The 14,565-nt window shown below is 43.0% G+C and overlaps 1 protein-coding gene across 1 annotated transcript; it reads right to left on the bottom strand.

The window, feature by feature from the left end:
* Positions 1–90: 90 nt before the first annotated feature.
* Positions 91–14,491, bottom strand: EIF2B1 (eukaryotic translation initiation factor 2B subunit alpha). Its single transcript, XM_053588760.1, has 9 exons — positions 14,358–14,491; positions 12,936–13,037; positions 11,375–11,511; positions 11,153–11,269; positions 7,567–7,683; positions 6,276–6,340; positions 4,479–4,554; positions 1,974–2,099; positions 91–969 (listed from the first exon to the last, which is right to left on the bottom strand). The coding sequence occupies exons 1-9, from the start codon at positions 14,368–14,370 to the stop codon at positions 805–807; spliced, it is 918 nt and encodes a 305-aa protein (XP_053444735.1). The 5' UTR covers positions 14,371–14,491; the 3' UTR covers positions 91–804.
* Between the last annotated feature and the right edge of the window lie 74 nt (positions 14,492–14,565).

The raw sequence follows: 14,565 nt of genomic DNA, 5'->3' as shown, positions 1-14,565 counted from the left end.
TTGATTGTGTCTTAGTGTGGCTGCCTACTGTTTTCACAAAAATGGTCAATACATTTCAGGAGTCAGCTTGCAAACTGATGTGACACCGTATCAAAATCCTTACTATATAATTTATTTGAAAAGATGTAACTTTGTTCTCAAGTATAATTTAAAAAAGCTATTTAGTCCCAAACATGTTTAAAGGAAAGTTCACACCTTTTACAGATACAGAATTTCAGTTTACACATATTTTGGAAGGCATCTCCTTCAGTGGTGATGCAGGATCTTACTGCTAAACGCTATTTCTGCTTTCCTTGTGTATGGTTTTTATTCTATTTGTCTTGATCCTGCTGGGACGTGTTCAGCATGGAACACCAGACGTAAATTCAGTATTGTTCCTTATGCCTTCCCTTTCTCACATGTGTAATTTATGTCCCGGCCAGCTGTTAGCCGTTTATTGGAGAGGGCATGGCTGTAGTTAGGAATGGCTGCTTTTCAGCCTTTATCTTTTATGGACTTGTTTGGCAAATCAGTCTGGAGTGCAGGGGAGGATGAAAGGAAGTGGACTTAGGTACACCTTTCATTGGTTAAGTAGCCTATAATTGAACTTTTAGTTCTGGAAACTGTAAGCACGTTTAGGTTGGGTTTCAGAACCATGGATAAGTTTTAGGTGGGACTGAAATAAGAAAGATTCTCTACGATTTATAATTTTAAATCCTTAGTCCATAAATCTTCAATAAAAAACAATTCCGTTTTGGCCTGGCTCACTGGGAGGTCATGTGGCTGCTCACCTCAGCTGTACATTGGCAGGAGAGGGCCTGGTGGTTATAGATAGAGCTTGATGAGTTCATCACTGACTGCTGAGGGGGTCAGCACTCCCAGGTCTGTAAACAGCAGCGTGATTAGGGAAGGGGCAGTGTAGTCGACCCACGGATGCTCCTCTCTGAGATCTTGTCCAGTCTGCACAGACCTGAGAGTATCTGCTTTATACTGAGGAGATAAGAAGCACACGTTAGCCTGCCCTGAACCTTCAGGGCTCTGAACCAGTGATGCCGTGGCTTGAGCTGTGACTGTGCTACTGCTCATAACTGCTCTCTGAAGATGGGAGGAGCTAGCTCTGCAGCACACTGGTGGGGAGGATAGGGTCACCGCCACAAGCCAGAACATGGTGGCTACTTGCCAAAAGCTGCAGTGTAACCAAAAGCCTAAGGTCACATGTCCCTTCATTGATGTATTGGATTAATTTTTTAGATCTCTCGAGGTAACAGTTTAAGAGTCTGTTTGTACATCACTTGCCATGTGCCAAGCTCTGTGCTGAGCATTTCCCTTGTATTATCTCAGCATCCTCATAACTCTGTCAGATGCCACCATCCCATTTACAGATAAGGAAACAAGTTCAACAAGCACAGTGGCTCATGCCTGTAATCCTACCACTCTAGAAGGCCGAGGTGTGTGGATTTGCCTGAGCAAGAGTGAGACCCTGTGTCTAAAAATAGCTGGGCATTGTGGCAAGCGACTACAGTCCCAGCTACTTGGGAGGCTGAGGCAAGAGAATCACTTGAGCCCAAGATTTTGAGATTGCTGTGAGCTATGCCATGGCACTCTACTGAAGGCAACAAAATGAGACTCTATCTCAAAAAAAAAAAAAAAAACAAGTTTAGAGGTTACAATGAAAGGATTTGTGCAAAGTGATATGGTTTATAAGTGTCTGTGAAGATGGGAACTGAGCCCAGACAGAGGAAGCTCAGACCCCATCACCAGCTTCCTACCTCCTTTCAGCCCATGTGTGGTGCTGCCTGAGTGAATGAGGGACTGAAAGACAGACATTCTGGGGTAAATGCGTGAGTCCTATCACTGACTTATCTCTGTATCCCAAGTGTTGGAGAAAATAGCAATGGGAAGTGAAAAACTTACTGGAACAGTCTTAGCATTGCAGTTTTTCAAAGCTTTCTGTTTAGACTTCAGTTACCCCTTCAAATATGTAAAACTCTTGCCTTGAACTTATCTGGGACATCTTGCTGGTTTAGTGGAAAGAGCCGCACAAACTTGAAACTTTCTGCAACCACATAAAAAGGTTTGTTCTGTGCTTTGGCACACACAGCCATCTGGTTGGTTCCAATCTGAGAAGTTAGAGAAAATGGAGAATGATAAGCAGTACTGAACATTTGAAGTAGAAAAAACAAAAAGTGTATGAATGTACTCAATGCTGGCTTAGGAGTCAAAGAGGACCTTTAAAAAGGAAGACAATAGATATTTCTCCAAGGATATACAAATGGCCACCAGGTACATGAAAAGATGCTCAACATCATTAGTCATTAGGGCAGTATAAGCCCAACCATAGCAAGATACCACTTCACACCTACTAAGATAGCTGTAATTTTAAAAATTGAAAATAGCAAGTATCGGCAAAGATGTAGAGAAATTAGAACACGTCTGTATTGCTGGCGGGAATGTAAAATGGTGTAGCTGCTGTGGAAATTACTCAAAAGCTAAACATACCATTACAAAAAAAAAAAAAAAAGCTAAACATACCATTACATACAGTAACAATTCTACATAACTCAGTAATTCCAAAAGAATTGAAGACAGACACTCAGATACTTGTACACCAAGGCTCACAGAAGCATTACTTACAATAGCTAAAAGGTGGCAACAAGCCAAGTATCCATCAAGAGATGAGTAGATAAAGTTGTGACACATCCATACAACGTAATTTTATTCAGTGATAAAAGGAATGAAGTTTGGACACATGCTACATACAACCTGTATGGATGAACCTTGAAAACATCTTGCTAAGTGAAAATGTCAAACTTGGTAAGTATTACATGATTCCACTTATTTGACGTACCTAGAATAGGCAAAAGTCAAGAGACAAAGTAAAATAGAGCTTATTGGGGATAGGGGAGGGAGAATCAGCATTTAATGAACATAGATTTCTGTTTGGGAAGAATGGAAGTTTTTAAAGCACCCAGGCATGGTGGCTCACTCCTCTAATCCTAGCTACTTGGGAGGCTGAGGTAGGAGGGCTGGTCCCTTGAGGCCAGGAATTGAGACCAGTCTGGAGAACATAGGGAGACCTTGTCTCTACAAAAACTAAGCTGAGGGGCAGAACCTGTGGCTCAAAGAAGTAGGGCACCAGCCCCATATGCTGGAGGTGGTGGGTTTAAACCCAGCCCCAGCCAAAAACTGCAAAACAATAAAAAATAAAAAAATAAGCTGAGTTTGGTGGCATGTACCTGTATACCTGTAGTCCCAGCTATTTAGGCTGAGGTAGGAGGATTAAGGCTACTGTAAACTATGATTGTGCCACTGCACTCTAGCCTGGACAACAGAGGGAAACCTCATCTCTAAAAAGCAACCAAGTAAGTGGAAAAGAAAGAAAAGGGTTTTTTTTCCTCTCTTTTTTTTTTTTTTTGAGGAGCGACTCAAGCTATCACCCTGGGTAGAGTGCTGTGGCATCACAGCTCACAGCAATTCCAACTCCTGGGCTTAAGCGATTCTCTTGCCTCAGCCTCCCAAGTTGCTGGGACTATAAGCACCCACCACAACGTCCGACTATTTTTTGGTTGTAGTTGTCATTGCTGTTTGGCAGGCCCGGGGTGGATTTGAACCTGCCAGCTCTGGTGTATGTGGCTGGTGCCTTAGCTGCTTGAGCTATAGGCCCCAAGCCAGAAAGAAAAGTTTTCAAAACAGACAATGGTAACAGTAGCACAACAATGTGAATGCATTTAATACCACTGAATTGTATACATAGAAATGGTTAAAATGGAAACATTTTGTTATATATTTTAACTAAAAAAACTTTTATGAAACCTTTGTGGCTCAAAGGGATAGGGCGCCAGTCCCATATGCTGGAGGTGGTGGGTTCAAACCCAGCCTCAGCCAAAAACCACAAAAAAAAAAAAAAAATGAAACCTTTCTAAGTTAATCAATGGATAGAGAAATTGGAATAAAATATATGAAGATCAAATATGCTCGATTAAAAAGAATACAAAGCACTCTAGGAGGCCAAGGCAGATGGACTGCCTGAGTTTACAGGTTTGAGATCAGCCTGAGCAAGAGCAAGACCCCATCTCTAAAAATAAAACAGGTGTAGTGGGCACCTATATTCCCAGCTACTTGGGAGCAAAGAAAATTGAGCCCAAGAGTTTGAGGTTGCTGTGAGCTGTGACGACACAGTACTCTAGTGAGGATGACAAAATGAGACTCTCGTCTCAAAACAAAACAAAAACCAAATCCCAATTCTAATAAAGCTCATTTTGGATAAATGTAAATTACATTATCTTAATTTACAATCAATCATCAAAAGAAGAAAATTTGACCACCGTGATGATGGCTCATGAGAATTGTCAACAATTAAATACCATGATGAATTCCTAATGCTAAGGCAGATTAGGAGAAAAATGAATGATAGAGCATACAACACTGTGGTGGTATCGTAGGTCTGCAAGACATCTCCCAGCCCTGCGCAAAGAACTGGGGAGAACTGATGCTCCTACCTTGTTAATAATTCCTCCGTTTTCAACAACTCCTTCTGCACCAACTATGACAAGATCTGCTTTCTCCATGATATAACTAAAGAAATTAAAACAAAAAAAGTTTTTCATGCTTTCTTTTGTTGGCTTTTATTAGTAGCATCAACATTTGCAAAGGTCATTATTCCATTTTCTTTTTTTTTTTTCAGACAGAGTCTCACTATGTCACCCTCGGTAGAGTGCTGTGGCGTCACAGCTCACAGCAACCTCCAACTCTTGCCTCAGCCTCCCAAGTAGCTGAGACTACAGGCGCCTGCCACAAAGCCTGGCTATTTTTTGTTACAGTTGTCATTGTTTTAGCTGGCCTGGGCCACGTTTGAACCCACCAGCCTTGGTGTATGTGGCTGGCACCATAACCACTGTGCTACAGGTGCTGAACCCATTCTTCCATTTTCATCATAAGTTCATCCCATTACTATACCACCACCACCACCACCCCTGCCAAAAGCACATAAAACATAAGTGATAAGGCGTCAGCCCCTGGCACTGTTACCAGGGACATTAAAACCTTTTTTATTATGATTGCACAATAAGACATACACTCTACACTGCCCCCTCCACATGTGTATACAGAAGATGCCAAAAACGTGTATACACATCTTAAGAAAAAACTGTATTAAATTTCTAATACATAAGCATTGCCTGATTTCTGCATTTATAAGAGATGGTCAATATGACTTATATTCATCTTTTGTTAGTGGTTTATATGGAGTATTATAATTTTAATAGTTTTTCCTTTCTCAGACTGCAAGTATACATGTTTTGGCATTCTCTGTGTAGTGTAATTTTTTAAATTTTTTTGAGACAGAGTCTGGGTAGAGTACCTTGCCGTCAAAGCTCACAGCACTCTCAAACCCTTGTTTTTAAGTGATCCTCCTGACTCAGCCTCCCGAGTAGCTGGGACTACAGGTTCCTGCCATAATGCCCTGCTAGTTTTTGCATTTTTAGTAGAGATGGAGTCTTGCTCAGGCTGGGCTCAAACTCCCGAGGTCAGGCGATCCACCTGCCTCGTGCTACAAGTACAGGCATGAGCCACCTTGCTCAGCCTAAGTGTGTAATTGAAGCAAGAATTTCATGATACAGTACTCATCCTTACTAGTTTGGTATTGTGGTGTTTCTGTTCTACTTCAATATAAAAAAATGACAATTTTAAAAGCTGATGTGATCCGAAGTTGGAACAAAATGTTAGGCAATCTTTTTAGTTGGATGAAGGGCAATTTACTTTGTAAAATGAGCAGATTTGTTCAAAATGCTTATTCTTGAACACATCCCTAATTTTACTTCATCATGTTTTCTTCCCAAGACATTATTACTCCTGTTTTCTCTTGTGAAACACACTGATAATCCCAGGAACACATGACCTTGGTTTTTAGAAGTTGCCTGGGTGAGACAAAGCATCTCAGTGTGGCACTGAGGACAGCTCAGGTCTTCAAATGAAGAGAAAGCACTGATTACCCTAAGTGCTGATCCAGACCAACCTTGGCATCTTGCTCTTAAAATGTACAAACGCTTAGATCCATTAAACTATGGATACAAACTCCTACTCTCCCCAACATCCTATCCTATAACTCTGTCTTTTTTGTGTACACTATCAAGATCTTATAATGAGCTTGCTGACTTAGTGCAGCTATTAATTAAGAGGTGGGATGCTACCCAGTGCAGTTTTATGAATGGAACTCAAACTGCCAATGTGAAAATCCCACTGGGAGCCAACCCTGGAGGTGGGCAAGGAAAGGTGACTCAGAGAAGACAGGCACTTACCCAACAGCAGCATCCAGCACCACAGTGACAGGGACGTTGAGGTGGCAGAGGGCTTTGGCCATTTTCTTACTGAAGGTGACATTTTGAAAACATTAGAAAAGTCCAGAAAGTCCCATAGTGCTGTATGGTGAGTCACTTAATTTGAACAGTGATAAGTCATGTTTGCTTGAAACTCAGCTAATACTAATAGATTAAGGGGCAGATCCTAAGACACTGGACAAGGAAACAAGGATTTAGGTTCTTTAGAAAAAACTATATTTTAGAAAGCCATACTTGTAGGTACTCTGGGCAAGAGATATAAAATCAGAAAAAAGAAGAAAAGTTTTTAACCTTCGGAAGAAATGGAGATATGAATTACCTATTCCTTTTTTTAAAAAAAATTCTTTATTATTAAATCATAGCTGTGAACATTAATGCAATCATGGGGCACCATACACTGGTTTTATAGACCGTTTGACATATTTTCATCACACTGGTTAACATAGCCTTCCTGGCATTTTCTTAGTTATTGTGTTAAGACATTTATATTCTACATTTACTAAGTTTCACATGTACCCTTGTAAGATGCACTGTAGGTGTGGTCCCACCAATTAGCCTCCCTCCGCCCATCCTCCCCTCCCCTATCCTCCCTTTTCCCATATTCTTAGGTTATAACTGGGTTATAGCTTTCATATGAAAGCTATAAATTCGTTTCATAGTAGGGCTGAGTACTACCTATTCATTTTTTATAAATTGTTATTATTTTTTAGAAACAAGATCTCTTTTACCTGGGCTGAAGTGCAGTTGCCCCATTATAGCTTACTGCAACCTTGAACTACTGAACTCAAATGATCTCTCCCACCTAAGACTCCCAAGTAGGTGCAACTAAAGGCATTTGCCACCACACTTGGCTAATTTAAAAAATATACATTTTTAGAGATGGGTTCTTGCTATATTGCCCAGGCTGATCTTGAACTCCTCCCCTCAAGTGATCCTCCTGCCTTAGCCTCCTAAGTTGCTGGGATTACAAACATGAGCCACTGTGCTTAGCAATTGCCTAATTCCTCCATAAGCATTCTGCCTCAACACAATCTCCTGCTGGTCCTCTGATTAAAACCCCCCAGTTCCTATACTATGACCTACTGCAAAATTCATAGCAGATTTTCTTCCAGAACAGTAATAGGCATAATCAAAAGCACTGCTGACAAATGGGAGGGGGAGAGGGTGTGCTCTGGTTCCTATTATTATAGATGCTAAACCTCAGTTTGCTGTTCAAAGTGATAGCCAGGCACATAACTGAACAGAAAAGTACTTGCCCTGATAAATCAGGCTGTGACTCTGTAATGTATACACTGAATCTCTTCTTGGCTGCCACAGCTGCTTCTAGGACTCTCAGGACCACTCTGGAGTAGGCGTGAGTCAGTATTTTCTGTGGATAGAGAAAACTTGTCAAAGGGGCTAACTCCCTTGTCATCAGCTACACTATCTGCACAGTAATGAGTAGTCCTGCCATCCTAGACTTCTGTATGCTTCCTCAGAAACCAACTATAATCAGAAAGGAGAACTGATAGTACAGTGTTTCCAGCCCACTTACAAGCTGAAAAGTCTGCCAGAGAACTACAGTATAGGTCTCACTTCCCATAGCAAATGTAGAAGTGGAGCCCCATGCAGTATCATGAGAAAGAAAAGTCTTGGATGTCGGAAGGGGCCTTGGGCTTCCTTTGGTTTGGTTTCCCTATTTCTAAGATGTGGTTTTTATACTTGGGCTTACTAGCATAATGCACTGCAGTAGAGTGAGTGGAGCCAGCAGCAAAGTAAAAAGGCTAAGGAGAGTCAGGACTCTTCAACTCTGTCACATGGCTGTCATCACATGGTCCTACTGTTGCCAGATCATCTGATTTTCCCAGAAGGGCCAAAAATCCAACACTGAAGGGTTGGCAAACTAGTTTTTAAATAGCACTGTTTGGGGTAAACACAACCTATGTGTGGCATGGATGCAATTTGCACACACGTGCGTAACTTCTATGGAAAAGTGCAAAGGATCACTTGTAATGCAAGATGGTGGACACAGCTTTATAGCTCCTTTCTGGGCCTCACCTGAGAACTTTTTAGAAATGCAGATTCTCAGGCTCTGCCCCAAACCTACTGAACCCAAACTGCATTTAATAAGACCCCCAGATGATTCATCTGCATGTTCAAAGTTCAGCAGCTCTGCTCTAAATGTTGGAAGCTGTCTCAAGTCAGTGTGAGCAGGTGCTGTATACACACATTACACTACATTAGAGCCAACAAAACCTTCAGAATACTGACAGCATGATGAGTATGCAGAAGGTCTCAGTGAGAGGCAATTACGACCTTGCCTCCATTTGGCCAAAACTCCATTTATATCTATGACATCATTTACATCATAATATACTTCAAGGGCAGTGCCTGTGGCTCAGTGAGTAAGGCACCGGCCCTATATACCGAGGGTGGCAGTTTTGAACCCAGCCCCAGCCAAACTGCAACAAAAAATAGCCATGTGTTGTGGTGGATGCCAGTAGTCCCAGCTACTTGGGAGGCTGAGGCAAGAAAATCACCTAAGCCCAAGAGCTGGAGGTTGCTGTGAGCTGTGACGCCACGGCACTCTACTGAGGGTGACAGAATTAAGACTCTATCTCTTGGGTGGCACCTGTGGCTCAAGGAGTAGGGCGCCGGTCCCATATGCCGGAGGTGGTGGGTTCAAACCCAGCCCTGGCCAAAAACCACAAAAAAAAAAAAAAAAAAAAAAAAAAAGACTCTATCTCTTAAAAAAAGTATAATACCTCAAAGGTTGGGACAAGATTTAAGAGTCAAACGCAAGTAAATAATTTTATGGTCAGTGGAGGGTCAGGTGGCAGAAGGGATGTATGCTGGTGGGAGAGACGTTACAAAGGTTTTATTACCCTTTGCTGGAGGACTGGCTTAACCTGCAGCTCCTGTCTTTACTCACTTATAAATACTTGGCAGCTTTGCATCCCTGTAATAGCAATTGTTTATTTATTTATTTTTTTCATTTTTTTATTATTTTTATTTTTTAAGACAGTCTTACTGTGTCACCCTCGGTAGAGTTTTGTGGTATCACAGCTCATAGCAACCTCAAACTCTTGGGCTTAAGAGATTTTCTTGCCTCTGCCTCCCAAGTAGCTGGGACTATAGACACCCACCACAACGCCTGGCTATTTTTTTGCTGCAGTTGTCATTGTTGATTTTAGCTGGCACAGGGTGGGTTCAAACCTGCCAGCCTCCATGTATGTGGCTGACACCCTACCCACTGAGCTACAGGCACCACCTGTAATAGCATTTAAAATGAAGTTAAAGGCTCAGCGCCTGTGGCTCAAGCGGCTTAGGGGCCAGCCACATATACCTGAGCTGGCAGGTTCAAATCCAGCCCGGGCCCGCCAAACAACAATGATGGCTGCAACCAAAAAATAGCCAGGCGTTGTGGCAGGTGCCTATAGTCCCAGCTTCTTGGGAGGCTGAGGCAGGAGAATCGCTTGAGCCCAGGAGTTGGAGGTTGCTGTGAGTTGTCATGTCACGGCACTCTACCCAGGACAACAGCTTGAGGCTCTGTCTCAAAAAAAAGAAAAAAAAAAAAACAAATGAAGTTAAGGCTCGGTGCCTATAGCTCAGCGAGTAGGGCACTGACCATATATGCCAAGGCTGGTGGGTTCGAGTCCAGCCTGGGCCTGCTAAAACAACAATAACAACTGCAACCAAAAAATAGCCGAGGGCAGTGCCTGTGGCTCAGTGAGTAGGGCACCGGCCCCATATACCGAGGGTGGCAGGTTCGAGCCCAGCCCTGGTCAAACTGCAACAAAAAAATAGCAGGGCGTTGTGGCAGGGCGCCTGTAGTCCCGGCTGCTCGGGAGGCTGAGGCAAGAGAATTGCCTGGGCCCAAGAGCTGGAGGTTGCTGTGAGTCCCGTGACGTCATGGCACTCTACCGAGGGCGGTAAAGTGAGACTCTGTCTCTACAAAAAAAAAAAAAAAAAATAGCTGAGCATTGTGGTGGGTGCCTGTAGTCCCAGCTGCTTAGGAGGCTGAGGCAAGAGAATTGCTTAAGCCCAAGAGTTGGAGGTTGCTGTGAGCTGTGATGCCACGGCACTCTACCGAGGGCGACATAGTGAGACTCTGTCTCAAAAAATAAGTTAAAAAGAAAATCCTTTTCTAGTGCTAACTTTCACCAGGAAGATGCTCAGTATTAAACAGTGGCAAGAACTGTTCTGTGCTGATTTAATTCAGACTAACTTACTACTTACATAATCATACTTTAGTAAAACATCTTATTAGGAATCATCTGTGCTGCCCCAGTGTCTTTCCCTACATGTTTACATGATGACCATCTAATGTCTACATTTTTTTTTTTTTTTTGAGACAGAGTCTCACTTTGTCACCCTCAGTAGAGTGCTATGGTATCACAGCTCACAGTAACCTGCAGCTCTTGGGCTTAGGCGATTCTCTTGCCTCAGCTTCCTGCGTAGTTGGTACTACAGGCGCCTGCCACAACGCCCAGCTATTTTTTTTGTTGTTGCAGTTTGGCCGGGGCTGGGTCTGAACCCGCCACCCTCAGTATATGGGACTGGCGTCCTACTCACTGAGCCATAGGCTCCGCCCCTAATGTCTACATTGATATTGCACTTACTATGGGCCAGACATAGTGCTGAGCCCTCACACATACCATCTCATTTAATCCTCACAATAACCCTATGAGGTAGGTACTATTGTCATCCTTATTTAACTGATGAGAAAACCGTGCAGAGGTTAACAACTTGTCCAACGCTACACAGCAAGTAAGTGGCAGAGCCAGGATTTTTCCCCAGAGGCAGTCTGACTCAAAGCCCTTGCTCCTAGTTACTACACACAATGGATGACTACTCACTGCTCCATCTTTGATGAAAGTATGGCACAAATCTGCAATCTTATTTCTTGACAGTGATATTCTCCTGAGAAAAAGTTCTCCCCGCTCAATCATAATCTTTTTACATTTGGAGTAATCCTGGGAGGAAAAGAGCAAAATGAGGGAACAAGGACAATCCATGTAAAGGTGAGAATATCCGTAGCTAAACAGAGAAGCAGAAAGGTACTCTGAAAGAGGGCTTACAGAGTATTCCAGGGAGGTAAGGCTGATGAAGCGAAGAAAGAGCTCCCCGCCAGAGGACACTGCCACAGAGGAGTCCACACCACACAGGGTCTCTATTGCACTGGTGAGGTTTGCTCTCAGGCCCTGGATTGTCTCCCCTGGAATGATCAAACAAAATGTGATGTTCATTTTAGTATCACAGGCTCTAGCCGGGTCTGTGAGACATTCATTCATTCATTTAACAAATATTTACTGGTTGCATACTATATGTCAAGCACTGTTTCAGATGCTAGGGATATATCAGTGATATGACAAGCCAGGCCTGGTGCCTTATATCTGTAATCCCAGCTGCTAAGTAGGCCAAGCAGGAGGATCACTTGAGGCCAGGAGTTTGAAACTAGCCTGGGCAACACAGACACCATCTCTTGGGGGGCGGGGGGGGAGACAGGGTTCTGCTCTAATGGAGAGGAAGAAGACAATAAGCATACAACAAAAAATAAACAAGTGAAACACAGATATTTGTAATGAACAATGAAAAAAGCAGAATGACAGGCAATATGGGGATATTTAACAGGGGATGGCCTCTTGGAGTGGGGCCCATCTAAACTGAAACCTGATTAAGATAGGATCCAGCCACACAGCCAAAGGGAAATGTTCTAGGTACAGATTATAACAATAAAGGCTCTGAGATGGGAATAAACCTGGTATGAGAAACAAAGAGACTTCAGAGAGGGACAGCATGGAAGGGTATTAAGTAGTAGTGGCAGATGAGGTTTGCAAGGTGGTCTAGGTGAGGCTAAGGTGTCTGGATGTTATTGTAAGTATAATGGGAAGACATGTCTCTAGGGCAGCCCTTTAAAGAAGGGATTATTCTTATTGTTATTATTTTGCTTATACAAGGTGTCATGCTATGCCTAGATGCTTACATTTAGGATGCTGAACTAGTATGACATCACAATAATATTAAGATCAGAATTCTGGTATATTCTCTGAGGTATTTCTACAGAATCTGGCACAAGGTAAAAGTCCAATACATACTTGTAAAGCTGAATTACTGCTGTAATTTAAGCTTCATGATTAATCTGATAGAAAAATGGTCTCTTTTGGCCAGGTGCGGTGGCTTACGCCTGTACTCCTAGCACTCTGGGAGGCTGAATCAGGTGGATTGCTTGAGCTCACGAGTTTGAAACCAGCCTGAGCAAAAAAAAGCAAATCCCATTTGTACTAAAAATAGAAAATCTGAGGCAAGAGGATCGCTTGAGCCAAGTTGGAGGTTGCTGTGAGCTACGACACCACAGCACTCTACCCAGGGGGACAGCTTGAGACTGTGTCTCAAAAAATATATATAAAAAAAGACAATAAAATTGTCTCTCTTGATTAAAAATATATTTCATTTATGAAAGGGGATCCTGTTAATAATAACTGGCTCTCTCCAGATAAAAAGGCATGAAATGAAGGCAGACACTGAGCCTACGGCTATGTTACCTTATTACAGGTAAACATCAATCTCTCTTTTTACATTTTTAAGAGTCATCAGAAGACTTTCCTGTGACCCAGAATATTCACACATGACTCTTTTTACCTTTATCTCTCTTCAAAAACTCCAGTAAAGTCCGGATGGCAGCCACCGCTGAGGCCATGTCAGGATCTTCTTTCATCTGAGACTTAAAGTATTCAATTAACTCTGGGGAAAAAGTGATTTTATCAAATTCATTTAGCAGGATGTAAGGCCAAAGAGCTTATTGATGATCATTGACCTTAAGAAGAAAAATAATTAAAAAAATACTTTCTGGCTGGGCATGGTGGCTCACACTTCTAATCCTGGCACTGGGAGGCTGAGGCAGGTGAATTGCTTGAGCGTAGGAGTTAAAGCCCCGCCTGAATAAGAGAGACCCCGTCTCTATTAAAAAAAAAAAAAATAGAAAAACTAGCTGGGCGTTGTGGTGGGTGCCTGAGGCAAGGGGATCGCTTAAGCCCAGTAGTTTGAGGTAGTTGTGAGCTATGATGCCATGGCACTCTACCTAGCGTGACAAGAGTGAGATTGTCTAAAAACAAATAAATAAAATACTTTCTTTTTGGAGTATTTGGTATCAGGGACATGATAAATATTGATGGAAGTAGAGAAGGCACCACTTTACTATTTGAGAGATCTTTATTATTTTGAAAAATTACTGACATGCAAGGCATAAAATTTAAGCTCTACTAAAAAATAAACATTCTCCCACCTATCCTTGGGCCTAAGTTATGAGAGTGTCCAAGCCAGGTACTTTACCGATTTTCTCCTGTACCCCCTCTGACAGTCAATGCTAATCCAAGTCAATTTACATACACACATGTGTATACCTGTAGATAGAGTTACACCCCCCCCTCTATTTCTTTACATTAAAAGGTATTATATTACACTCTGCGAGGCCCAGGCAGGAGAATTGTCTGAGATACGGGTTTGAGACCAGCCTGAGCAAGAGCGAGACCCCTATCTCTAAAAAAATAGCCAGGCGTTGTGGCAGGCGCCTGTAGTTCCAGCTTCTCGGAGGCTGAGGCAAGAGAATCGCTTGAGCCCAAGAGTTGGAGGTTGCTGTGAGCTGTGACTGCACAGGACTCTATTGAAGGTGACAAAGTGAGACTATCTCCAAAAAAAAAAAAAAAAGGTATTATATTAGTTTGCCCTTGCTTTTCACTTAATAATATACTTTGGTAACTCTACTAGAGAAACAACAAATATGCCTTTAAAAAATCTTTTTTTAGTAATAGATCCAACAGGGCGAAGGACTTTTTTGGAGGATGGCGCTGGGAAAGAGCGTGCCTGTATGGGAGGGTGTCTGCGGATGGTCTCACAGCCCATCCCTGGATTCAAGAGCACCAAGGGGACTAAGTTTTGACTAGAGGAATCACATGCAGACGAGCAGCCTGAACTCTCCAGGAGCTCCGCTTGAGTGTGAGAGGTTAAGGGGTACGCCCGCGCGGCTCCGCTACAGACATAGCAGTCCTGCCGGTCCTGATTTACCCTTGTCGTCCATGGTGCCCTTAGGACTGAGGGCCAGAGTCCCGGAGCCGCCCGCGCTGCCTCGAGCGAGTTCAGCAACCGCGCTGACTGCAAGCCACGGAGATTGACAGCGCGTGGCCCACCTCCGCCCTTCACTTCCGGCGATTCGGGGGCGGGGCCCAGAGTACGGCGCGCGGCCCGGGTCAAACAGCCTTGTACGTCACCTGGC

This window comes from Nycticebus coucang, chromosome 4 (genome assembly GCF_027406575.1).
Source record: "Nycticebus coucang isolate mNycCou1 chromosome 4, mNycCou1.pri, whole genome shotgun sequence".
NCBI classification, from domain to species: Eukaryota; Metazoa; Chordata; class Mammalia; order Primates; family Lorisidae; genus Nycticebus; species Nycticebus coucang.
Note: the sequence above shows the minus strand (reverse complement) of the source record. Positions and strands in the feature narration are given on the sequence as shown.

Bases quoted from the DNA above. Each gene is read 5' to 3' on its own strand.
- EIF2B1 (XM_053588760.1), bottom strand. The intron at 2,100-4,478 runs GTAGGAGCATCA...CTAACTTCTCAG, and splicing joins ACGGAGGAATTATTAACAAG to ATTGGAACCAACCAGATGGC. The intron at 970-1,973 runs GCAAGAGTTTTA...TTATCTCCTCAG, and splicing joins ATGTCCCAGATAAGTTCAAG to TATAAAGCAGATACTCTCAG.